Genomic DNA, 26846 nt, shown 5'->3' with positions numbered 1-26846 from the left:
TTGGGCTCCTGGGACAAATTTCTCTTTAAGTTGCAGTTAGATACAGCACTGAATATGGGCAACCTTCCAAGTAAAGCGTTATTTGCCCTCAGGAGTATAGCAGTCAGCAACAAAAATGTTACAACAACAAAATAGCCCAAACACCCCCAACAATACCTAAAGCTTAGCATGTCCTGGAGGCTCTCTGACCTGCTTCTGGTCAAAAAATATTGTGCCCAGATTAAACAGAAACAAAACTTGAAAGAATTTGATGCTGCATTGTGATTTAAGTACTGGCTGCAGAGCTGGCCAAACTCACTCTCCCTTGTGTCCATGGGCAAAGTTACAGAAAGCACTTTAACACTTCAGTGCCTTTTAGAAACCAACAGTATCAGGCCAACAGATCAAGGGTCACACACCAGTCACTGAGCATCATACACCTCCCACATCTGTCTTATGTAAATATAATACTAACATTTACTGCTCAAGTTCTCCAGATCCTAACCATCAGCCACATTTATTGCACGCATGAGTATGCCTGTTACTTCTAGGACTTCGACTTTTACACTTATGCACATCTTTTATACAAATAAACTCCTTGCAGCATCAAGGTATGCATTTAATATTTTCTTCATCATATAAATTCCACCTGAAGGGACTTTGCTAAGGAATATTTCATGCGAAATAACTATCCAACCTCTGTTACCAGGTATGAAGGATTGTTCCATTTATTTTGCCCACTGGCAACCTAAATGTTTATAAATCCATCTCAGAACCTGATAATGCTGCCAGATTTAGACCAGATGAGCTGTGTGGAGCAGAGCAGCTTGGTAGAAAGAAAATTTTAATCCAACTGTGCTCTTTTATGGCCCTAAGAGCAACTGGAAATAAAATGGCTTCTGGCGTAACTTCAAAAAAGCCATAAAATGTTCTACATGTTGTAGCTGCCATAATCCAGGAGACCACATCTAAATAAGTGGGGTTGGGAGAAAAAGCAGCTTTATGATAGTCTTCACCAAAATAACTTTTATAAAAAATATTTGTGACCACAAGCTAAAACATCCATTTCCCCAACCATGTATTGCAAATCTTAAAGAACTTAAGTTTCTTATTAGTCAGAACATTAACATTAGTATTAGAACATTTGGACTACTAACCTTATAGTCATAAAGCAACTGAAGCATCTGATGATTTGGATTACCTTGAAGTTTAAGATTATCAATTCTGAAATAGATTTTACCAGTAGTGCACCAGTAACATTGTGGGTACTTATCAGTATGTTAGATGCAGAATAGGAAACACACTGCTTTGTATTTTAGCCTCCAGAAATCAAGTACCAGAAAAACTGGATGAAAGCAGATTGTTTTCATACAGCTGACTCTGGGGGCAATTGAAGGAGAGGTATTCCATCTTCCCCAGTATATAAGTGAATTCTCAAGTACACATGCATACACACAGACCTGAAAGAAGTTTTCAGTGTTTCAACAGCCTTACTTAGACCAAGAGGTGTAAAATGCTGCAAGACCACTGTTACAGAAACAGGTGATGCTAGGTATGGAAAGCAGAATTATAGGAATTTGTAAATGAATTTATCTACTTCCAGAAGTGGAAACTGAGGAAATTAAAACCTCTGCTGAGAACAGGGCCTATGGGTGAATGGTGCATCAAAGTCCACTCTGTATCTTAGCCCAAGCTATGTAACAGAAATGCCATGGTAGCAAGCACATTGTAGGCTCTGGATTGATCTCTATTGTGTTTCCACAAGGAGTTACTATTCTTAGGAGTTGTATGCTGCTGATGGATAACCTAAAATTGTGCACTTGATTTTCACCCATTTCACTTTGGGCTCTGGCTTACTTATTCTGGCTATGAAGTATTTCTTCAAGGCACACATCAAACTGGCAGGATTGGACTTGTCAAAATGTTCTCAAAGCTTGCAGCATGAAGCACAGTGACACCCTACAAAAGGCAAGGGGGCTGTTTGCTGCCTTAGCTTGAAACGCACAAGTAACAAGGAGAAAAGGTGGGCAGGAAAAAAAAAACAAAACCAAAACCAAAACCAACAAAACCCAACAAACCAAACACACAAAACATATTTGTTCTCAAAATTATTAGAGGTTTTGCCTCCTTTTTTAACAAAAGAAAGAAACTCCTAGCACAGTCAAAATACAGAATCTCAAGACCCAGTCTTGACTGGAGAAGGGGTGTTACATGCTTTAACTATCTTGTGCTCTTCACAAATGCTGTTGTTGTGACTCCCGCCATTCCTGCAGAATGTCACTACTCTGGTCTCCCAAGGATGTAGGCAGGTCCAAACGGGACAAAACATCTCTGGTTGTGCACATGTCTAAGCCTCTCAAAGGAATCTGGTGCTTAAGCGTATGTGGTCCTTCACAGATTAGCATGAGACGGAAGCCTATAGGAAACAAAACAACAATTCAAACCACAGCCACACACCAAAACATGAGAGAGCATAAGTAAAGGTGTGTCAGGAATAAAGATGTGAGAGCAGTGGATTCTCAGCCTCGTGGACAACCATGAAAGAAGAGTGGAAGGCAGAAAGACCAAAATCAGGGGGGAAAAAAAACATTCATGGCTGATCCAAAACAAATATTTGCAGCTTCCCAGGGAAGACAGATGTCACGGCACCCCTCTAGCATACCAAAAGGTAGGGGAAAGCCTGACCACCTTAGGACAAAGGCTTCAGGAGGCTGAAGCAGTTGAGGATAATAGCTTGCTGCCTCAGCCAGGACCACAGGGTGCACACCTCTCAGGAGACTTGCAGTGTTGTAATGCAAGGATTAATCAGATGTACTCAAAGTGTATTGTGTTCGCCTGGCATATAGAGGGTTCAAAGAGATTTTAGCACAAATCAAGACTGCAGTAAGTCATTAACATAGCAGCAGTTTGAAGCAAAGGTTTAAACAAATCTAAGTGCATGTTCAAGGAAAAGTGAAGTACAGAGCATTTTGAGGCATGAAGGCATCTTAAGCAATTTGTCTTGTCTGCTTGGCATAAAGCACACATTTTCATTCTCCTCTCCTAATAAAACCAACAAACACTTCTTCAGCGAACAGCATATTTTACAGAATATACTAAATCTTTCTACTTTTTTGACCTTCTGAGTAGAGTATGAGGCTTTTATTTGAGTTTGATGCAAAATATCTCCAGCTCTTTACTTGAGACACCTGCATTTAATCTATGAATATTCTCAGAAGTTTTTTATACTCTGCAAGAGAAGGCTGCAATCATGCAACTCAGATGTGATTACTAGTCTAAATCACTCACCAGGTCACCTTTGCTTTGAAAGCCAGTATCTATCATATGGATTCCTGAACTGATTTCAACCTACAATTTAAAACAATGAAGCAAGTCAGGAAAAACTAACTGTGACAAGAACATTCTGTCAACATCCCACATATACAGAGGTCCTGAAGATGCTCAGTACATATCTACATTACTGACTGCAGTATAATAGAAAAATACCCAAAGGAGACTTAAATGAGCAATGTTAGGGTACCATTAGCAGTCAAGTGATTACTTTGAGCTCAGAGAAGGCTTGTTTATCTAATGAGAAGCAGTTCCCAAAATAAACATAGTTAAGAGGCAATGACGAAAACTGAGGTTTGCATGCCAGAACCCACAAGTATGAGAGGGTTCCTGATGTAAGTTGGCACTTAATTAACCCAATTACCCAACTTAGTGTTCCAGTTCAACAAAATACTTAAGAAAGATATTCAGGACACTCTAATGTTACTGAAGTTTACAGAAGTTGGTGGATGGGAAGTGCTTTGATGAAGAAATGAAGCCAAATCCGATAGACATTATTTTCAGTTGAACAAATTTACAACAGGTTGGAAAAAAAACACAAGAATTTCTTTCAGAAATTTCTGCAGAAAACTAGTTTAAAATCTCATACATTAAATTACCTAAACACCAGAGATTGCTTTTTCCTTCTCCTGCCTTTCTCCCATTCTACATCCATTCCCACTACCTTCGCTTTCTTATTTTCCTTTCTTTCCTTTACCTTTAACTTTCCAGTAGAAAAAATGGCAAAGAGGAAAGACAAAGAAATTGTCTTCAAAAAATATGTAAAAACTTTTGAAAATCCTTTCTCTACAGTTCTCCTTTTAGAGAAAATACTATTTAACCCAAGGCTATATACATTTATTTAGTTTCTTTTGACAGGCTTTTACTTCAAGCTTCTTCAAAAGCCAGGCATTAACACCCTTCTAGCAAAGACATTACATCCAGACTTTTAAGGCTACTTTCAAGCAATGCCATTTAACAAGATTGCACTAGACTGTCCGGATAGAAGCTAGTTTCTCTTCTGAAGAGCCTAAAAACAAATGATACAATCCTGCAGGTCACAATATGCACGCAGAGCTCCAAAGAAGGTCTGAAGAAAACTACACGAACTGCAACTAGCCAAGAAACTGTTTTGGCAATAACAATTCAATTACTTAATGCAAACAAGTTTCTTGGATCCCCCTTTTGCAGACATTTGGCTTTCCTGCATCCACAGCCAGACAGTGAAAGACATGTATAGAGCTGTTATGGAACCCACTCTCTACCTATTTTTCTGCTATCACACTAGCACAGGCAGTGCCACTACCACAGTTACTATGTTTGGAGCCTTATTTTAAGACAGACCCTCCACGCTGAAGAAGGGCAACCAGGCCCACGCAAGGACAATGCTATTGTTTTCATCAGTATTTCACCAATACTTTTCCTGACCTTCCTCTGATTTTCATCCTTGGCTAATTTAGGCAATGTTAATGACATCTGTAATCCCCCTTTTACAGTAATTATTCATTTCAGCCTTTCAAATCAGTACAAACACAATTGATGAAAAACATATAGGATGAAATTTCTCTTTTTGCTTTCAATGAGAAAGGCTGAAGTAAAACCAATTTGGTCTCATTTTGGTTTTTGGACAAATCCATTTCAAAACTCTCTCTAAATGGAGGTCATTTGACAGCACCTTTTTTCATTCAGATACAATGAACAATAGCATCTCTGAAAAGAAGAAACAGTTCTATAATTTAAAATAATCAAAAAGAGTCTCTACTGAGAACATATGAGCTTTAACTTGCACAAATCCTGACAAAAGCATAGCTGTGCTACTGCAAATGTCTGATCAGTATCCACAACAACAACATCAGAGTTTCCACATACAACAGAAGCTTTATGAAGCACCAAGCCAGGACAAATTTATTCTTTTAAGAAAATGTATTCTCATTTTTCTTCTCTGTATTACTAGGGTGGTAGCAACTAAGATAAACTGTACTGCTCTTTTGACCCAAGTATTTATTAGTATAGTAGCATTAAATGCAATTTCCATTTTCTCAGATCTACAGATAACTACAGGAACAGAAAACAGGTAGACTAGATGAGCTCTAGAAAGGTGTACCATTACTGTTCTTGATTAGTTTGCCCCTTCAGCAAACACAGGTAACTAATTCAGATCACAACTGTGAAATCCTGGCCCCAGGGGAGCCAGTGGTAAAAATCGCAACAGCCACAATTAGTCTTACTCAAAACGGAACAAAAACACCAATGAAGACTTATTGTTTTATTTATTTCAGTCGTTATTTTAAAACATATTACAATATAATATTAACAGAGGCAAATTAAGAATAGTGTTTTTAAAACAAGGTAATATTTCAAAGTAGCAAATTTCACAAAAAAGCACCACTTGAAACTAGTGTAGTTTTCACAGTGCACTACAATCTGCAGAGACTACAGAACAGAGGAAGCACCCCCAATATTAGAACAGACTTAACATATTCTGCCTGGTTTTGACTTCATAGCAGAAAAAATTTGCATAGGTAAGAGAAGACACTCAGGTAAAATCTTTGAATTTGCAAAATGTTTCACAATACAAAACAATGCAGGTTTTCATAAGCCAAATCCTTTTTCCTGTTGTATGAGCAGCACTATACAACCTAAATTATTTTCCTTCTCTAATGGTCAAGTTTTCTACAACCTGTTGCCCATTATGTGCATAACATTAGTGAAACAATCACCTGCCTTCTTGGATGTACTTACTAACTTAAACCCTCTGTACAGTTAAATTCTGCCAGCCTCATACCTACTCTATTACTTGATGAATAACTCAATTGGAAACACTGTTTGGCAGAAAGGACTGGAGAGACTGTCTCCAGCTATTTTAACCGTATTCATGAACAAGGTATCAAAAGATACAAAATGAAAGCTTTTAAATTAATTCCATACTTCACAGTATTATATTGTGCTAATAGAAAGAAAACATATTAAAAAATACAGAAGTTCAAAAGTTGTAAATATAATTAATAAGATATACCTGTCAATAAAACATGCAATTTATTACAGCAAATGGGATAAGTGCCATAAAAGTAGCTTTCATTGTACATTATATGATTCCTCTTGAACTTTATCTTATTTAGGATCATAGTGCACCACTCAATGTTGCATGGTATGAGGCAATATATATCATTTTCATAGACACAAAGGCTATAAACTATGCCATTAATTAGGCTATCATAAATCGACACTGACTTCAACACACTCCCTCCAAATTCATGTTACTACAACCAAGGTCAGTGAGTGGCCTGAACTACAGAAGATTCAGGCTTTTTTGATTTTCCAAAAGGGAGAGAAGAGGCTTAAATGACCAGCCTTTTCTTGTTCGAAATAAGGCTAAAGTTGCTGAAAGTTGCAATTACTACATATTTAGTAGACCTTTTTTAAATTACGTGAATACCTTTTCACAGATGACATTAGCAAAATAGTATTAGATGCATTATCACCACCAGATGGATGCAAAATACTGTGCATCTGAAAATCTACTCTGAATTTAAAGGTAATTACAGGCACTCTCCCCAGAATCCTCTGCAAAGATTTACTACACTGAAGAATTCATGCTCTGAAATCTCTCTTAGCTGTAGTAATGTTCACTTGTACCTCCATGGTAGTTTCTGCATTCTTTAATAATGGTGCATTTAAATGCATGTATCAGCAATGTGTGCATAATACAGGATTTGAGTTATCAGTCTCTCCCATAGTCAAGCATTTCCACTGGTATCACAATCTCACTCAAATAAAGCATACTCATACAAATCATAGCATTACATTTGCTGTATGTTATATATAGGCAAATGGTTACTATATTCAAGTAACATCTGCACTTTGCTAAAACGTACTATATTATGTCTAATGTCACATTCTGGTATCTGCTACAGAGGTTTAAATCTGGAATGACTCTTAAGTTGCCACTATTCTGGGGGGTGAAGCCTTTAACACAACTTGACAGCGCAAAACAGCAAAAGAAAACAAGGGGTTATGTCTGTGAGATAGTGACTTTCTTAACTTCCTCAAAAAGAAAATCACAAGTGTATCATTTTGAGCTTTCTCTAACATTGTCTTTCCCTGAAATGTTACCTTAGAAATACGAAGGACTGCTCCCAGCAGGGCTGCTCTTACATCATGTGCAGCCTTCTACAGAAAGCAGATGGATAAATCAGAAAACTTTAACTCTGTAGCATTTCATCTTGTTCAGTCTCAGTAGACTTCCAGAGTGAAGTACCCAGAAAAACTCCTGTGCTTCTAGGTAATGCAGCTCTTCTGTGTATCACAGATATATATGCTTTCATTCCAGATGTCTTCTCACTATCAACTACAAAATATCATCTGTAACAACAACAGTGTTTTGCAAATGCTTAAGACCTTTAATATTAGCTTCAATGCATCCTTCATGACGACCTTGTGAGAACAAATGAGAGCCTGGCTATACAAAGCACTGAGACCCCTGTCACAGACTTTGGGAGCACCATGATTGAACTTACTATGGTTTGCATACTTATGCAGCCGAAAGCAAGGAAAACTACAATTCTCTATTTGGAACAGGAGAGCAATTTGTCCAAAGCCTGCATCTTTAAGTAAACACTTGAAGAAAAAACAGATGATGGAAAGATAACTGCAGCTGTTAAGGTCAGAGTTATAAAGTTGTAAGTAAGAACAGAACTGCTGGATAGAAACCTAGCGCTTGGGTTCATTCTTTTACACAAAATTATAGGAGGAGACTATACAGCAAAAACAGTGTGACAAATTCCAAAACAGGTGAAGAGCACAGGAAAGCACATATATTTTAGAAATAAATACTCAAGCAGACAACTACATTAAAGCCATATCATGCATTATATTCCTTCTTTCAGTTAGGTTGATATAAGGCAGCTTGCAAGTGCATTACTAATCTCCCTCTTCTATAATAACATGTGACATACATCTATTCTTTAGCAGGGATGGTGAAAGAAGACTGGAAAGAATTGAGCTATGTGACAGCACGTACCATTTACTCCTAACAAAGGAAATGAAAAAGGAAAGCGAAGTAGCGTTTGTGAAGGAGAGGCAATGAGAGAAAGCACTCAACATAGATTAGAAAGAGAACAGTTTGATGGAAGAGTTGGAAGGAGACAAAAAATTAGTGTCACAGAATGCGCCATTTCTTTGAACTGGGTGATTTAACAAAAAAAAAAACCGCCAACAAAACCAACCCTTTTGACCTGTTCAGCACAATAAATATGCTCATGAATGGCGCTTCTTTTTTGTCAGAAAAATATTTTGTCATTTATAAGAAACAGAATAAAAATTTAATTTCCAAAAGACTCACTTTCAAAGCATTCTTTAAATACTTGGCTTTTTAACTCTTACAAGTATTCTCTTAGCATAGACTTCTTGCTCTTTCTCTTATCTGCTCTTTAGAACAGACTTCCTTCTCATCCTGCAACTTTACACTGGCAAAACTACAATAGGGGAAAAAAACCTTTGCATATTACTTACATGCAGATTATTCTCAAATGAAATTCAAAGAGTCATTAGTTCCTATGTTTTCATGGTAAAAACAATGTTCTATTTTTGACCAAGTCCATTTCTATATTAAGCACATCTGTTCCAGTGTTACCATATTATCCTCTAGGATACCTCTAGGTTGAAGCAAGCTCTCTCCATTTATAGAAAGTACATTTTATAAGATGCAGATAAATTAGCCTCAAAGTGCATTTCAACTTGTTATTAGCCTGCTGCAGTGAAGAAACCAAAAGCAAGTTTCCATTATTCGGCTGTGCTGCTTTCAGTTGCAGTACTAAAAAGTATGTATACACCCTCACCTTCAGCTTTTTTGTGGTCCAGAAATAACTGATTTTAAGACAATGCTTTATTAAAAATGAGAGTTTGATCTGAATTTAAGTTTCCTCTGCCTCAAGATGTTAACAGAATTAAAACCCTGGAACACAGGAAGCTCTCTCTTAAATACTGATCATTCAGTTATGATTATATTTAAATATTCCTAAAACTGAGAGCACTTTAGTGGGACAATCTGCTCATGTCAATACAGTAGAAGGTATCAAACATATATAGAATCAGAGTGGAATCCAAATGCAATTTAAACCTCAGTTCCATGCTAACTTCACTGTACAGAAATTAAGATGAAATCCATAAAATAGATATACTGGTTCCATGTTCATGAGTGATTTGATTGATCCTTCCACGCACACAGTCAAGAGAAACTGATACCAGTGTTCCATTACGTACTTCAAAAGATGCACGGAGGGACACACTGGTCCATATGCTTCCCTCTGGCATCTGACCTCCAATCTGCTGAGCAATTGCTGTGGGTTGCATGTGATCCCTGGTCAACTGATTGAGAGTCATTTTGAGCACATTGCATGAGTGGATTAGCTTTAAGTTAAATGCAAGGCTGGCAACTCCCTTTTCAGTAAAAATGAAATACTTCTGAGCAAGCTGTCCAGAAGAAACCAGCTGTATCTGTTTCTCATTGGATGAGACCTGGGTGAAATCCAGTAATTTGTTTCTCACAGCTCCAGTAGGCAGCCCTGTAACAGAAACCGTAGCTGATATGGCACTTGAAACTGCTGAGGGGATCCAGATGAGGCTAAACATACTAATTCCAGAGCTATCTCCAAAATACCGAACATTGCACTGTGCAGGAGAAAGTATCTCAAAGCTAATCAGATCTCCAGCACCGACTTTTGTGGCCCCAGAAGCAGATATTGATGTGTCTCTGTAATTTACCCCAGATTTAAATATGTTCATTAATTCACTGTTGGTACCATTCCTATTGATATAAGAAATTAAGGAGAAACCCTCCCGGACACATGTATGACCCATGGAATACAATGCCTGGTGGAACACAAACTTGACAACACCAGTTTCAGTGAACTTTATAGCTCTGCCATCATGAGATAAACTTAGCATGTAAGGATCAGAAACAGAAATTATTTTAAAGGTAGGTCGATAGTTGGTTTGATAATGCATTGCTGTTGACATCTGTGCACTGAGTGCCACAGCACCCGTGTCATGAGACAACCAAAACAAACTGAGTGGGGTACTAAGATCATAAATATTTAAGTCTTTAGTTTGATTGCAGAATTGATTTGGGCTCCTCAAATAAACAGAAAGAGTTTGGCTGGGCTCCACTTCAGCAGCGCTGCTCAAACTGGTGCTCTGGAAATACTTTCCTTCTGGCTGTTCAATGCGAACACCGCTCAGTTCATAGCCCTCCTCACTGCCATTAAGCTTTAAGGAAAGTTGCAAAAAATTCCTGCAATTGTGCTTTACTGCAAAGTTGAGGTCAGTCCACACCAGGCCGTGTTGCCTGAATACCAGGTTGTTATCTTCAACGGATAGGATTTCACAGGGAAGCTTCCCTTCTATCTTGAAGTTCAAGCCAGAGTAGACCTGAGAGATGCCAGACTTTACATAGGGTAGAATGATATTTGCAGCCCAAGACTCCGAGAGCTTGTTTTCGCTGGTAACTGAACAAACCGTGTCACTCACAGTGGAACAAGGCATGGCCACCATTCCATCTTCACACTGTAAACACGCTTGGCATTCCTGCATTTCCTTATTAAAGAAATACTCCTTTCCACACATTCCCAAAGCTGCATCTTTCTCAGCAATTCCAAGGCATCTGAAACCACCTGTTCACAGAAAAGAGACAATATTTTTTGTCATACCTTTAAAATACTAAAAAATAAGAACTCTACAGCTCCACATGTATATTTGATAACATATCTAATCGCAAAGGAGAAAACAGAGGACAATTATGATGTTAGATAACTTTGTCCTATTAAAGGAACCTTGAAAGCAAGCAGAGGAAATATTTGGCATAACTCACTTTGCTCACACTGAGTCCAGTGGTTTAGAGTGGGAAAGTAGTTACTACATAAAGGCAATTCTAACCAAACCTGTAAGGGATCAGATACAGTGGTATTCCTCCAAAGACACTCCCTTCTCTGAGTAAAAGGCATGGTGACTAACTGGTGCACTGAACAGCAAAGGTATTTTCAACTAATGGAGAGTTCTCCTATACAGTGTGCACTGTCTCCCAGCTGTGTTACGGAGTAGTACAGTTGTAGCTGTGACTTGTTAAAGCAGTGCTTTTCAACCCAAGGGACACAGACACTGGGTATGCTGTGTACAGTTTTTACAGAACCTGCAATACACAAATGAGAAAAAAAAAACAACCAGAACTGCAAACAGAAGGGTTAAAATCATGCAGAAGTCCACACATTTAAAAGATGGGAAATCACTGCCCTAAAACACAAGACAGTAGTGGTAGTGATAAGGTTAAAATAAAACACTGCTGCAAACAGTAAAGAGAACATCTAGAGGTGTCATTTGAAATGAAGCAATTTTATCCTGTTAAATGATACGCCATGACCTCAGTGGATCAAAGAATGCGCACCCAAAGAGGAGGTTTTAAAAACAGGCTGTAATATTCTATGGCAATTTTCCAAGAGCACTGCCAGCTACCAATGCCTACAGCTGGAGCAGCTGGTGCCCAAAATCTTTATGCAGGGAGCCTGCAGGATCTAAATCAACATGCAAGATTTGAGGTACCCTAAAGAATAATCACTTGCAGTTTGTGACTTAAAACTTAATCATTAATTGACTCACTTCACTGCTTTTTTTACCACCACAATCAAAACTCAATTATCATCTTCCTGATAGCTCTTCTTAAATATCCTTTACTGTCTAAATACTTACTGTGTTGTATGTTTGCTTTATTCCTTATCTGGAGGAATATATCTGGGCTGGGATCTGCTTTCAGACTGGAACTACAAGCATTTGACATGGACTCCAAAAGCCATTTTTCTCCATCACTAACCCCAAGGTAGAGCTGGCTACACAGACTGCTAATACAGGCAGAAAAGCTAATACAGGCACTTGCAGCACAGCAGACTGCAAGACCAAGCAGTACAGATGCACCTGGCCCACAAGGGAGGTCAGAATACTCGCTAAATTTCACTTCTAAGACTACATTATTCATCAGAGAACACCAGACACTCTTAATTTATACAGATTTCATATATTCACCCTCATATCTTTGTCTATTTATGTTTCATTCACTTAAGCAATGATTCTCCACTAACATTGATATGTAGGACTACACAATTTATTATACGAGAACATTCTTTGAGATTAGGTATCATTTTGTCTAAAAAGCTCACTCTAGAGTAGTAAGATGTTTCCACTGGAAAAAAAAGCCAAGAAAAACTTCACACTTTTTTACTGCTGAAAGTGTCTGGCCCTTTTTTTTTTTCTTTCATGAGAAACAAAACCCCAAATAAATAAGATCACATTTTTTTCAACTTAGAATATTTTAGAGGAAATATAGGGAAAAAAAATCCCAAACAAACTTTCCTATTGAAATCAATTTTAACCATGGTGTAATTGCTCACACAACACTTCTTAACCAGTTCTACTTCTCAGATCAATGGCCCCCTCATCACTGAGCAATACTGGATGAACTGCTATTGAGTACACAAATAGAGACTATTCACATAGCAGAAAAGATCTGCAGTAGTGCCTAGAAATAATTCTTATGCTATTTGGTTCTTTAAAATATTTTAATGTGTATGTGAGGATCTTTATAAATGTTAAGTTTTATAAATACATGTGGCGACTACTCTCTTACCCATTTGCTGTCTTGTCTTTTGTTACTTATATCTGCAGCAGGTGCTCCCCCTGCACATACTTCAAATGAATGACTTCAAAGCAGCACACAGGCCACTTTATAGTGTGGACACAGTGGCAAGAGCCGCATCCTATCCTTTTTTCAGAAGAGGTCTAGCAGCAAATGATAGCCAAACATCAAAAATCTAGCACAGCAGCATGCTGTGACAGCTTTCCGTTTCTCCATACTGCCTGAGACCTCTTCCTGGCTCCTGCTCTGGTCACTGCTGCACCTGGTTTAACAGTGAATAGCCCAGCTGTACTCAAGCTCCTTTTGTGAAATAAAGTATCTCAGCAGCAAATTCACCCACCCTTGCCATACATGGATGCCAGGCAATTGCAAGGCAATTAGAGTAAGTCAAGCATGTATTTTTGTGCTGTTACTATTCATAACTGCCTGATGCAAAGGTAACATTCAAGCAGATTCTAAGTATGCCAAATTTGGATCATCACAGATCAACACAGCTAATTACAAATCATCGTAGCTATCTGTCTAGGTTCTCTTTACTCTTTCCCCAGTAAGTTCTACAGTAAGCACTCCAGCTTGCATAGCATTCTGGGGAATACCTTTGTTTGATTCCACGTGGTGGATTCACACCAAAGACAACAGTCTGACTGCTCTCCTATGATTGTTTAAGAAGGAAGTGATGCACTGGACTCTATTTTCACTGATTAGGTAGTTCCAACTGTCATTGATCCTTGACCATCAGCCTTTAATCAAACAACCTAACAACTCTCATTGCAGATAAAAGTGAGAAAAAGTGGAAGAATCATAGTACCAGCTAGGTTGGAAAAGACCTTCAAGATCAAGAAGGTATGATGCAGAGGAAATTGGAAGGGTAAAGAAAGAGAGGTTTCTCATTGCATGTTTCTTCATTGTTATTTGGTTGGTCACCCTTCACACTGTACAGGGAACATGAGTTGCTACAGATACAACAACCTTTGCGTGCAGCTCGAGAAACTACATACAACATCTGGAACTCATATGTTGGATCACACCCCTATCTTCCCTACATTACCCAAAACAGACATTCAGTTTCAGCCTCCCTTTTGACACATTAATTGCACTTGTATAGGATAATAAGCTATCACAAACAGACAGGCTGAAAGCAGAAGTCCTCTTCAATGAAAAATAAAAGAATGTTCTCCCTTCCATGTGAGACAGGGATGACATTGACAGGACATTGATTCCTGATCCAGGTGACAGAGAACAGTTTGCTTTCACATCTTTACAAGCTACCATTAAAAACGGGAGAGATGGAATCAAAGGAAGAGTGCTCTCCTTTTAAATACATTGCTACTGCTTTCTGTGGTCTGACACACCACCACCATCCATCTGTTTCTTGGCAGTATTTTGCCCTCGCTTTTTTCCAGCAGCTGTATAGACCCATTCTCTGTCTGGGTCCCCCCCACTCAGAACCCACTGAGTAAATTCCTTCCTTATTCCAAGCCACAGACTAGAGCAACACCAAATGACTACCACATTGGTGATTCTCCTTTCCTAGGGCTGCACTTCCTTTCACAAAACCATTGACTCAACCAAACCCAGGCTCTTACTAGAGAAGAGACAAAACCTTATACCTTTCCAATGCTCTGTCTCAAATTTTGTGCTCTAAGATGTCTTGCCTCTAACTGCCCACCACTAAGGCTGTCTAAAAGTGTCACCCTCTTCTATTGTAAGACTAACAGTATTTTGCCTACAGCATTTACCACATCAGGCAACCCTAAGTGCTCCCTTCCTCTAGTTAATTCCAGTTTCCTGTGGTGTTTGTAGCAATTCCAACCAACCCACCACAGTTCCTGCCCAGAGGAAGTAAGGATAAATATAAGAGAGACCATGTCTTCTTTTAACCCTTTTCTAGAACCAATTCCCTCCCCCTTTTTTCTCCACCAGTGGCAAGGTGCAAATAGGACAAAATCACTCATAATCAGCTGAAAACAGTCCTTTCCCCTCAGAGAGGCCACATTCTTTTTACAGGTAAGAAATCTAGAGCAGGAAAAACATATAACCTAATAAGCCCTCCCTTGGTTTTTTGACTAAGAGCCCTCAGTTAGAGGTCACAACTCATGAAATCATCTATTTGATCACAGAGTTCCTTTCAAGGATGTATTTTGGGTTTTTTTCTGATCAAAAATTAGACAAGTAGAACGAAAATTAGAACCTGGATATAATCTACTCAGTATCACTATTAATTTTGCTCTTTTGTGTCTGACTGTCATAAGAAATAATGAAGTCAAAGTGTGCACTACTGAACTTGAGTCAAATCTGTTCTTAAATATCTTAAAAATTCCCCCAGTGCTCTGCACATGATGAAACTGTTGACAGTTCCTCAGTATTTGACAATATTGTTACAAAAGGAGAATAAGATTGATGGAGGGAGGCTTCATAAGAACCTTCATTAGATCGAATAAAATATCTACCCCAGTGCAGAAGGAAAATAACAACTATTATTCTCCACTAGTAGTAATATCTTTGATTTTGACCCCATTTGCACCAGCATAAACAAGAAGAAAGTCAGCTCATAAGTGAAAATTAAAACCAAAGCATATAAAACCCTATGAAAATAAGGTAAAAGAGATCATCCAATGCTCCTAATGGATATTATGCCCTAAATAGCCTACTGGCCACACGAACTGCTATCAATTTACAGCTGAGTGGTTTTCATCCCCTTTAATTCCACCAAGCTGAGCATTGTTATTCACAAACATACAGGCCTGAGTCCTTATCCGTGTCTTTGGTCTGTTCCTTCAGATCTAATTATCTTCATTCTTTAATTATCAGAAAATATAACTTACCCGGAGTATTCAGGCATTTTATCCTCTCACCACAAATGCTTGGAGATTCAGTGCATTCATCTCTGTCCTGAAAAATCACAAGAATCACATTGAAATACTGTAACACAAAAACTTTCATTTGAAAGAGGCACTTCTTCAGTGCCGGTGACTTTCATCTGTCAGAAAAAAGCATATGTAGGGATGGAGAGCATGATCCCATAAACATGCTGGAGCAAGACAACTTGTTTTGAATATTTCACCTGTTTTAACAAGGTATTCAGAAAGACAGTGTGGTGTCCATAGAGAGTAATAGTCTGAAGATAACCAGCTAAATGCATTGGGTGTATAACTAACACCTGTTATAATGCATGATCTTTGAGACCCTGCCTCAAGGATGTTATAACAATTGAGAGAGTGTTAAAGACATTTAGGCTAGGAGGAAGGTGCTAACCCAAAAACACACAAGAAAGGTAAATGATAGAGTAGTATTTCCTGCCAACAAGCCCTCCTTCCACCCTACAGCAGAGTGAAGGAGAATGACAGAGGCAAAAGAATGACAGGCTACATTTACTTTTAAAGAATTAAGAAACCTGAGACTAGCAGAGAGGGAACCCACAGACTCTTTCAGGTTCTCAGTATCTTGGGCTTAGGTCACCAGCTGACCTAATGTTAAGAACTGTGAGCAACATTTGGCAAACAAGACAATGCTTTAAATATCAAGTTCTCCATGTATTTTAGGACTTCTAAATGAGAGAAAGCGACTAAAGAATCATCTTATTTTGATTACACACTAGGTTTGTATTGCATAGTAAAATGTATGTTACCATAAAATGTGCTAAATAATGAAAGCATGTGGTTTACATTTTTATATGTTTGTATGTTATGTTTAAGCTGGAACTAGTTTTTACATTAGTTTTAACTGACAACTTTTGTTTCCAAGCTTATAAATAAATATCTGACCCCTAGTTTTGCTCATTAAAGCTTTCCTCTGCTTTTCAGAGATGACTAGAAGTTCCTGCGTAAACAAATCTAGCATGCACAGGTTTACACGTTTTAGAATGCCTTTTCCTACCATGATGAAAAGAATTAAAAGTCCTGCCAGCTGCCAGGTTTCTGAAAGCATCACACCCAAGAGGCACAGAATAGTGGCCCTTTTAGAGCAGTAAATGGTAAAGAGAAAAGCCATAGAAAACTTCAGGCAGACTTTGAAGTGCCACAGACCCATTTGGTAAAACACGTGCTTCAACTGGATCTCTCTAGCTCTCAAAGTAGTCATTTCCAGAAGGCTACCCCAGTATGTCCAACACAATGCTTCAAAAGCAATAACTTAAAAGATACAAAATTATATTTCACCTGGCAAATCCGATCAGAGTTTGCAGAACACTCAGCCATTTGGAAAAAGCCAGCAGGACACAATGTGCATTTTTCACATTGTGATGGTTTCTTTTGGAAATTGCAAAATTCATCACTTTCACAAAGACCACAGTCCAGCAAAGACTCCCCAACATTAATCACTTTTGCATCCACTTCTACCTTATGCACAGAGTATGACTTCTGGAGCTGATTTCTGACCTGGTTCTGAAGTCCTTGAAGATGACTTTCAAAATAATTTTGAATATCTTCTTGCAAACTCTGAAATGACATTTGCTTCACCGTATCAAAAAGCATGCCATATTGGACTTTGATCAGATCCATTTGCTCATACATTTTTCTTTGCTGTTCAAGAATCTCCCGTTGTTGGCTAACCAGTATGTGCTGCTGTTCAGCAAGTTTTTGCTGCAAATCAACAATGATCTGCTGTTGGCTTTTTAGCATTTCAGTGAATTTCTCATGCCCTTTCACAAGGTGCAGCTGTAGTATTAAGGCATCTTCAGATGGAACTTCATTTTCTCCTGAAATACAAATGATAGATTATTATTATTAGAAAAACAACATTCCAGCTTGCACTATTATATCTTCAAAGGCATTAAAATTTTAATAAACTAATGAAAATTCTCACTAAATTCGAATCATGATTATAAGGCCAGTTCCTTTACTATCTTTGTAGCCCTTTCTTGGGACCACAAGGTCTTCCATTTCATATGCAACATTTATAGTTGTCGACATTAAAAATGTCGTAATCAAGCCTTCTGCTTCAGGGCATGAATTAATCATCACTGGGGTTCAATAACAGATTAATCATTCCCATGTACATGTTCAAATACAGTAAAGAGTAAATGGTCAATTTTCACTGTAGAGGTGATAAAATGAGGTGATAAAACTTGCTGAGAACACTAAGCTATTAAGGGTAGTAAAAGTAAGGGTCAATTGCAAAGAGCTGCAAAAGGAGTCTATGATACTGGATAGCAGCAATAAAATAGAAAAAAAAATCAGAGGGGATAAAGGTGAAATCAGGCACGCACTGGAAAAAAAAATCTTTTTTGCATCAGGTGTACTTGTAGATTATTATTATCATGTGGACACAATCTTGAGGGAATATATCTAGATACAGCTGACGTTGGGCTACAGAGTCATGTAATCATCAGTTCAGTGGCCAACAGATGTCAAAAAAGGCAAATAAAATGCTAGGCCTAATTAGAAAATGAATACATAACAAAAACAAATGTATCATTATGGCAGTACATTAATCAACAGGGCACCTTTAATACGGCAAGCAGTCTTGGTTCCCCATCTCAAAAACAGGCATAGAAGAATGCAAGAGTTCACAAAAGAGCAGCAAGGAAACTCTAATGTATGATATTGTTACAACATGAGTAAGTACATAGGGCTTTTCAGGTTGGGAGTAAAAAAAAAAAAAAAAGAAACCAAACAACTGTGCTGTATTACAGGTGTCCTAAAGGAAGTGGATATGTAAGGACTCTTCACTCTTTATTCCAATACAAAAACTAGGAGACATTAAATGAAGGCAGCAGTTTCAATACCTGTTAAAAGTTCAATCAGGTCCAGAAAGACGCTGACCCAATATATAACATAAAATCAGTCTGGGGCTAAAGATACACAGGCATCAATCAGGATCAGGAAGTCTAAGCAACAAACCATCAGAGCTGGGAAAATGATCTAGGCAAATATCATGCCATACTTTCCACAGTATCCACTGCCGGAGAGAGAATCCTGTAACCATACAGTCATTCATCTCTTCTTATGTAGCACTGAATTTTCTTCTTTTAAGTGCAGAACATCAAGGATGAAACAATAAAAATGACCAGAGCCAGTCCCTATTTACAGTTCTCCAAACACTTTGTTGTTCGGTTACTTTTATTCACAGCATAAGGCACACTTTTTCATTATTATTACTATTTTCAATATTAGCTTAACTATTAAGGCAGTTTCCAGGGTACTGGATTTGAAGAAGTAAAGATCAGGGTCCAAGAAAGGCCATGCTCCCATGCAAGTTGGAAATGTCTGCTAAATTATATCCCCAGATCTCCTTCTGTCTAACATGAACAAGTAATTCTGTGAAGATCAGAACCAACATCATCTGATTCTCTGTGAATTCGTGTCTTCCATTTGAATGGCTAAATAAGCAGCACTACATTTGCTGCCTTTCTTCTTCAGAATAAAGAGCCACAACCAAGCTACTTCTGTCCTCCCACCTGAAAGGATTAACAGCTAGAGGTGAACTTTCAGACAGTCATATTGCACTCTCTTCTCTCTTTAATCACTTCTTACAAAGTTTATACAACCTTGCCTAAATTTAATACCTCTACTCATTGTCAGATTTGCCTGACATCAGCCCATAGGTTTGACAGATACTGGGCGGCAAGACAGTTACAAGCATACTGTGATTACCTATCAACATTTTCCATCACCCTACATAGGCTCCATTTGTGCTTGAGGCTGGAAAGGCACTAACAAATTCCTTTTCACAACACTTTTACACTCAGAAGTCTGGCTTACAACTAAGAACACAGGCAGAAGAGTGCAGGTCTTTGCCAACTATTTTCACTGTACAAGTGACAACACAGTACGAAAGGACTACACCTTTGTGATGTAGCAAGAGTTACATCTTCAAAGCAAAGTCTGTGAGGAAAAGGATGGCCCTTACCTAGCCAATAAAGCATACACATCTAGAAAAACTGCTGATGAAAGCTTGCATATTGAGGCTTTAGCCACTATGTTGACTACTGTTACTTAGTTGGGTTTTTGTAGATCTCCCTGTAAGTTTTCTGAGAGGGACTCCATTCTCTTCTCCTGCATTAATATGATTTCTTACATGCTGAGATCACATGTAAGAACAGGGCTCCATGCTAGTACTACAATCCCATTAATGATAAATATAATGATAATGTGAATGCTCCATCCCTGGCAGTGTTCAAGGCCAGGCTGGATGAGGCCTTGGGTGATATGGTTTAGAGCAAGGTGTCCCTGCCCATGGCAGGTGGGTTGGAACTTGATGATCTTAAGGTCCTTTCCAACCCTAACTATTCTATGATTCTATGATTCTATAATATATAGTAAATAATGAGCACAATATTCTTACAGTGTCCCTGCCCATGGCAGGGGGGTTGGAATTTGACAATCTTGAGGTCCTTTCCAACCCTAACTATTCTATTATTCTAATACCAGAAAACCTAAAATCTAAATATATTTCCCTAGGAAACTGCTATGTAGTACTAACAGTCATCGCATTTACTGTCAAATGATCTGCAAACATATCTGCCTTTAGCAATAACTACAGAAAGAGACACTTCTGGCTTTAAACTTGAAATGTTAATGAATTCAGATTTGTAAGGAACAAATAACAAAAATGTCTAAGCTCGCCTTTCCAGGCCTTTTGATCATCTTTCTCAATGAAAAAGGAAAAAAGAAATAATCTTCAGAGGTGAGGAAATTCTAACTGCACCTAACTGCCTAACTATTCTATTCTAACTGCCTTTTGATCATCTTTCTCAATGAAAAAGGAAAAAAGAAATAATCTTCAGAGGTGAGGAAATTCTAACTGCACCACTTAAGTCAGCCCAGGGAACTGTCTCTGGAGAACTGCAAGAGGGATATAGTCCAGGATATATTACCAAACCACTTTTTTCCAAAATCACTCTTACTCCAGTTCTCTGTGGCTGAGATTCAGGGCCTCATGACAGTAGCATTCTGAATTATTCCACCCATCACAAATTTACAGACAGGGAGAAATGTGGACTCTTCTAAGACAGATTTATTGGGCTTTTCCCATCCTGTGAATCTGGGCTTTTCTCACACACACAAGCAAAACTATTAGAGGAAAGGGTAACTGAAGTGCTGATTGAATAAGAGACATAAGTTGGAGCTTATTTTTAAGCACATACTTAAGGAACATTGTCTTCAACCATCAACTGACTGGCTTACTGGCAGTAACAATGGCTTCAGTTTTAAGCACTGACTGTAGTTAAGCTTACCCAAATGATGGACCAACTTCATATTATCTCTGCCCTAAACAGCCTTCCAGAACTTTGTGACAATGGCAATATTCCAGTCAGTTTAGTGTTACTCCCTTTGGTGGTCTAAAGCACAGCTGGTGAGAATATGAGGCCTAAAAAATCCTTTGTGACGGTTTTTTTCCATAGTACTGCAAACTCATTTTGAAGCACTATGACTAAACTTACACTTACCAGTACGCAGTACTATGCCTAAACTTTTATTTACCGGTATAAGAGGCCATTCACTGCACAGTACAGTTGGTTCTACTGGCAGTTCACAATGCCAGAGTGACAGCATAATAAAGTCTTGCTTGGAAAAGACTACTGAAAATAAGCTACATTCAATTATGCAGAAGGTTTACCTCATTTGCCAAAGAATTCTGAAGCTGAAATCTAAAACAGCTCAGATGCAGTGCCCTAAATGTGGCCTTGTTTCTCTCCATTAACTACATAAAGTTAAGTCACAGTGAGCATGTCAGATAGGGATGTCTATTGCAGACACCTAAAATTATGAGAAGATTTCCACTGCAAGTGATGTTTACACATTAGTAGATGACAGGATGCCAGTAATCCCACTTAACACCTTTCCACATTGCCCAGACAAGCATCGAACAGGTTCTCCCACTAGCAACACTCAGATGTTGCTCACATGACCACAGATGCACTATTACTTTCCACACACAGGCACACCACACACAGCCATGGCAACGCCTGTTTTGCAGACAACTGCTCCATGCTTCCAGGCTCGATCCATGGTGTAAGAATAATATCACAAATGAACCTCTGCTATATTTCCCCAGTATGCCTGGAAAGACCACACCACCCTGAGGGCATATTGCACGTACAAGGCAGCCCTCAGGAACAATCTGACACTGCAGGTAGTCATCCTACTGTGAAGAAGGGAAGGTGAAATCTTACTTGGGACCCTCTGATTGTGCCAGTCACTCCCGGCAACAAAGGGAAGGAAAGTTTCAGGCTGCAGGCACATTTTAGTGCACAGGTAGCAAGAGCATGAGAACCTACAACCTTATCTACCAGGTTTGGCAGGTATGAGATACAGCAGCTGCACATTATTTTGCCCAAATGCAGGTGTTTGCAGCTGCAGAGAAGTCTGCCCGAAAGAAAACAACAGAAAGATGTGTCTGATAGGAAATATAAGGATTTAATGGCAATTAATGAGCAAGGAGAGGAACATAGAGATATGCAAAATAAGACAACCAAAACAGGTCCTGTGCATTCCTTCTTTTGGGATGCCAGACTTTCCTCAGAAGTAAGGTATACTCACAGTGCTGCTCAGAAATAGTAGTGACAATCTTGCAGAGGAATGGGCTCATCTGATTTGAAAAGGGAGTACAAGTCTGCACTCCAGAATCTTCACCTGGCCAGCAGAATTGGTGGTTCAGCTGCAGTTGGCAGTTTTCCAGATAGCAGCTGTGGTGCTGCAATACTGGATGAAAAGATGATGAAGATGCTGGTGTGATCCCCACAGAAGGGCAGTGCTGGTTCTAGCAAGCAGCTGGTGGAGAGTAATAGTCACTTGCCTCATGCAGATAAGCCTGCAAATACAGACATAGTGCTGGAAATCAGCTAGAGCCCCTGATACTGGTCTGTATCTTGGAGGGCTGATATCAGGCATGGTCTTCAGCAAGCATTCAAGCAGACTGTACCTCACATGAATGAGGCTACAGCTGGAAGTGCTGGTGGAACTGGAGACTGGGCAGCACAGAGTGGTCCAGGTCCCCTAAAGATAGCCAGAGAATGAGACTATGTCTGGAGAAAAAAGTCATGCTGAGCTGGATGCTCTTCATAAGACCCTCATGGAAGTACAATATGTTTGCTTTCAGCACCTTCCAAGAAGTATTAGTCCTTTCTGTCTACGCAGACAGTCTTTATTTGCCAGGGCTTGTATTACATAGAGATGGATTTTGGTAAGGACTAACAGAATGAATACCCTGGTTCCTTTTGCAGAAGGGAGGCACAGCAGTTATGTCAACAGTGCAAAAAGTATGAACAGAAGTAGAGAAAATGGAGGTTAACCACACTGACTTCTCTAGTTTCTGTCCACCTTTGGTCATGCAGCATACAGAGGTTCTGTAAGATATCTGGGAGCAGTATCAGGCAAGATGAAGGTAGACACTGTCACTGTACTAGGCACAAAGCGGGTTACATCTCAGCCCTGGGACTAGAATCGATACTAAGTGCAGGCACCTTAGAGGAGGTGTCACTTCCCTAAACAGACATTGGTGAGGAGGCTTTGCATGTGTTCTCATCTCTGAAGCAGCCTCAGCCCTCAGATCAGCCACACAGATGTGACAAAGTTTAAATTACCTTCTTCATGCTTTCCATTAGCTTTTAACGTCAGTGGGGAATAAATCAACCTTCCTCATACATTTTCTATCTTTCAGACAAACTGCTTTATTGGCATTAAAGATCTGGTGGAGCTTCCCATGTGGCCAAATCCATATATCCCAGGCAATTACAGAACATCCTCTGCTGACCTGTGAGTATAATCCATGGACACACATGGACATCTTCCTACTGGCATGCTGAACTGACCAGAGCTGTGCTCTTGTCCACTGACAGACAAGGGCCCTGAATTAGTTGATGGGTTGTTTTTTTCAGTCTGATACGGTTTGGTTTGTTTTTCCTGGCTATTACAGAGAGAAAATCTGTCAGCAGTATCGAGTTTCTTAGCAATGGCACCAGTCCATTCATCCTGGGTGTAGAATGTACACACACACCCTACTGAAGAGCTATACAATGTTGCTATAAATTAACTCCCCATAAATACCAGACTGTAAAGACAGAGGCCTTACACTTGTTTAAAAATAGCACTAAAAACGGTTTTACCATGTGAGACCCACAGTCAATGAAACACGTGTGTGTGGAAGGGAGATGAAGGGAAGGGGAGAGGGGAACCAGAGCAGCAATCCCCACACACGCCACGAAGACCAGTGCCAGATTTGCCTCCCTAATTCCCCCAAAGCGAGGGAGTCTGGTGTACCCGCACAGGCGCCTTGTGGCCGGGTTCCCAGAGGTGCTCAAGCCGCTTGGCTCAGCGGACACCTGCCAGATGCTAGAATACCCAGCAGCAGCCGGCACGGCACACTGACCCGCCACCCTCGGGCACCCTGCCCCCCCGGGGGGTGCGAGTCCTTCCCTCAGCCCCGGCCCCCTTAGGGCACCCCCACCTGGCTTGACGTCGCAGGTGAGCTGCACGCCCAGGGCGCCGCCTCCCCGCTCGGAAGCGGCGTACGCGATGTCGTCCCCTGCGAACTGGGCGGCTCTCTCAGCTGCGCGCAGCAGGGCGGGCTCGGGGCAGCCCTCGGCGGCGGCAGCGCTGCCCGGGCGGCGGGGCCGCGGGAGCAGGCGGGGCAGCAGCCGGCACTCCAGGCCCTGGCAGTCCCGGCGAGTGCCGTTGGCGGCGCAGTCTCCGCCGCAGGCCTCCCGCTCGACCCCCTTGGCGGAGGGGTGCGGAGCGCTGCCGGCCGGCGAGGCGTGCGGGACAGCGTGCGGCGTCTTGCCCTGCGGCAGCCGCAGCGGCGTGGCGGTGTGCAGGAAGGAGCGCGCCGGGCGGCCGGTCCTGCCGCCGCACCGGGCTCCGCGGCAGGGCTGCGGGGGAGCCTCGCCGGCGCCGCAGGGGGGGCCGCGGCAGGACTCGGCGGCGGGGCTGACCCCGACGCACAGCAGCGAGAGGCAGACGCCGAGCCAGCAGAGCGCCCACCACAGCTGACTCCCCAGCATCTCCGGCCAAGCCTGCAAGACATGAGAGACCGCGGCCGGTCAGGGGAGCTGCCCCTCTCGGCGGGGCGGCTCCAGCCCGCCGCTCCCTCAGACCTAGCCCGCCGTGGGCAGAGCCGCTACCTCCCCATCCCTCTCCCCCTCGGTTTGCATGTCCCGCCGGAGCATCCCAAATCCAGGAGAAACTTTTCACGCCCCCTGCCCTGTCCCGTCCCTTCCCCGTGTCTCCCAGCGTAACCTGCGGGAAGGTGCGGCGCAGCGCCCGGCGCAAGTGCGGCCTCCGGGCTTGGCTCCTCAGGGCAGCTGGCCGCAGCGGGGACTGACCTCCTCCGAAAGCTGGAGGGGAATGGCAATGTGCAACATTCCTGGGGCTTCTTTAGCATCAGATTTCCCAAGCGCCTCCCCTCCGGTCCCTCCCGGCTGCCCGGGGCGGAGGAGGGGGCTCCGCCGGGGTCCGGCTCTACCGACAGCACTCCTTCGCGGTGAGCGTTATCCTGGGGCGTCCGGCAGGGATATGGGCACGTCTTAAAAGGTTGGCTTTCATTCCGAGTGGTTTTATTTCTCCTAGGAAATAAATAAATAAATACATAAATAAATAAATAGTGACCCCAAAACAATAGGAATGAAGTATACGCGCGATGCAGTTTCCAATAAAGAAAATTCCATGCGGCTGGAAAAAGTTATTGATAGTTTTCTTAATTCTCACTTTGACCGTCAGAAACCTGCATCAGATATAACCGCGACGGCAGCTGCCGCTGTGACTAACTGTAGCGCAGCACTAACTGAAGTGGAGGGGCAATTTTGACTCTAAGTCAGCCAGGCAGCCGTGGTGATGTGTGTTGCTTTTTGATTGAGCAGCTTTCGCAGACGCCCTCAGGCAGCGCTCACACCGGGGTGTGAGAACCAGCATACCTTTCAAACGCTCCAAGGCGTGAGTAAAGCCCCACAGCTGGAGCCACCTCACTTATCTAATCTCCTCGCCCGGTACCGCGGGAAAGCGACATTAAGCATGTGTTCACCTCGGCACTAATTGCGGTGCCACCTTTCGCCTTGGGGAAGTTGGCTGTCACAGGTACAATAGCTGTGGACAGAAGAACATACAGAAATACAGAAAATACAATTTAGTGATTCGTTAGCTTCAGCTTCTTTCCATCCACGGGCTTACACAGCTGTAAACCCCTTCAGAGTACCTCTTACGCAGTCCCTTCGCTATCACTTATACAATACAGAGGAGAAACAGCACACTGCTTTTTCCTCCCTCTTTTCCTCCCCTGCCCCCCATGCCATCTGAAACTTGAGAACCTCATTTTTTTAATTCGGACTGAGGGCTTCACTGTTTCCCTTCCTACCAAAAGGTTACACCAAACACGTCACTCGGCTGGAGTGGTTTTGAGTGAGCATGGTTTCTTCTGAAAAAAAACGGTTGTCAAAGCTGAGATGCTGCCAGGTTGCAGGGCTCCGGCCCGGACCAGGGAGCCCTGCATGAAACACCGGGGGGCGACAGCCAGCAGAGGGCAGTAAGCCTTCTATCCTGCCAAGCAGCCCCACTCCCCGCCCCGTCCCATCCAATCCCACCCCATCCCATCCACATCCCTGTCCCATCCCGAGCGAGGAAATCGCCTCTCTCTCAATCACCCGCCTTTCCCCTTCGTTTTTACTCCCCGTGGCCGGTGGTTTGAGGTTTCTCGAGGCCGCATGGCGGCACCTGGCCCTGAAGGAGGGGACACCAGCGGGGAAGCTCCACTTCTTTAAAGGCCATTTGCTTTGTCAAAAGCTGAGCGGCACATTTTTTCCTGTATGTTTCCTTGGTTCTAACTACCTGAGGCAGCTGGATGCCCTCAAAGCTCTCAAATGTTCTTTTATTGTGTGCTCTCTCTGCATGAGCCAGTATTTGGCAAAAGTCCGGACAACCTGCATTAAGCATGCTTGAAACTGGATGGT

At 41.2% G+C, this 26846-nt stretch overlaps 1 protein-coding gene across 1 annotated transcript; it reads right to left on the bottom strand.

Annotated features, from left to right (window-relative positions):
* Positions 1-8944: 8944 nt before the first annotated feature.
* LOC133211178 (uncharacterized) lies at positions 8945-24481 on the bottom strand. The gene is made up of 4 exons (XM_061351347.1): positions 24356-24481; positions 17125-17663; positions 15793-15859; positions 8945-10958 (listed from the first exon to the last, which is right to left on the bottom strand). Exons 2-4 carry the CDS (start codon positions 17584-17586, stop codon positions 9439-9441), a joined length of 2049 nt encoding a protein of 682 aa, XP_061207331.1. The 5' UTR covers positions 17587-17663; positions 24356-24481; the 3' UTR covers positions 8945-9438.
* Positions 24482-26846: the final 2365 nt, after the last annotated feature.

The sequence above is a fragment of the Neopsephotus bourkii genome, unplaced genomic scaffold, assembly GCF_033783945.1.
Source record: "Neopsephotus bourkii isolate Nb327-2 ecotype Australia unplaced genomic scaffold, CSIRO-AGI_Nbou_v1 NB_53, whole genome shotgun sequence".
NCBI classification, from domain to species: Eukaryota; Metazoa; Chordata; class Aves; order Psittaciformes; family Psittacidae; genus Neopsephotus; species Neopsephotus bourkii.
Note: the sequence above shows the minus strand (reverse complement) of the source record. Positions and strands in the feature narration are given on the sequence as shown.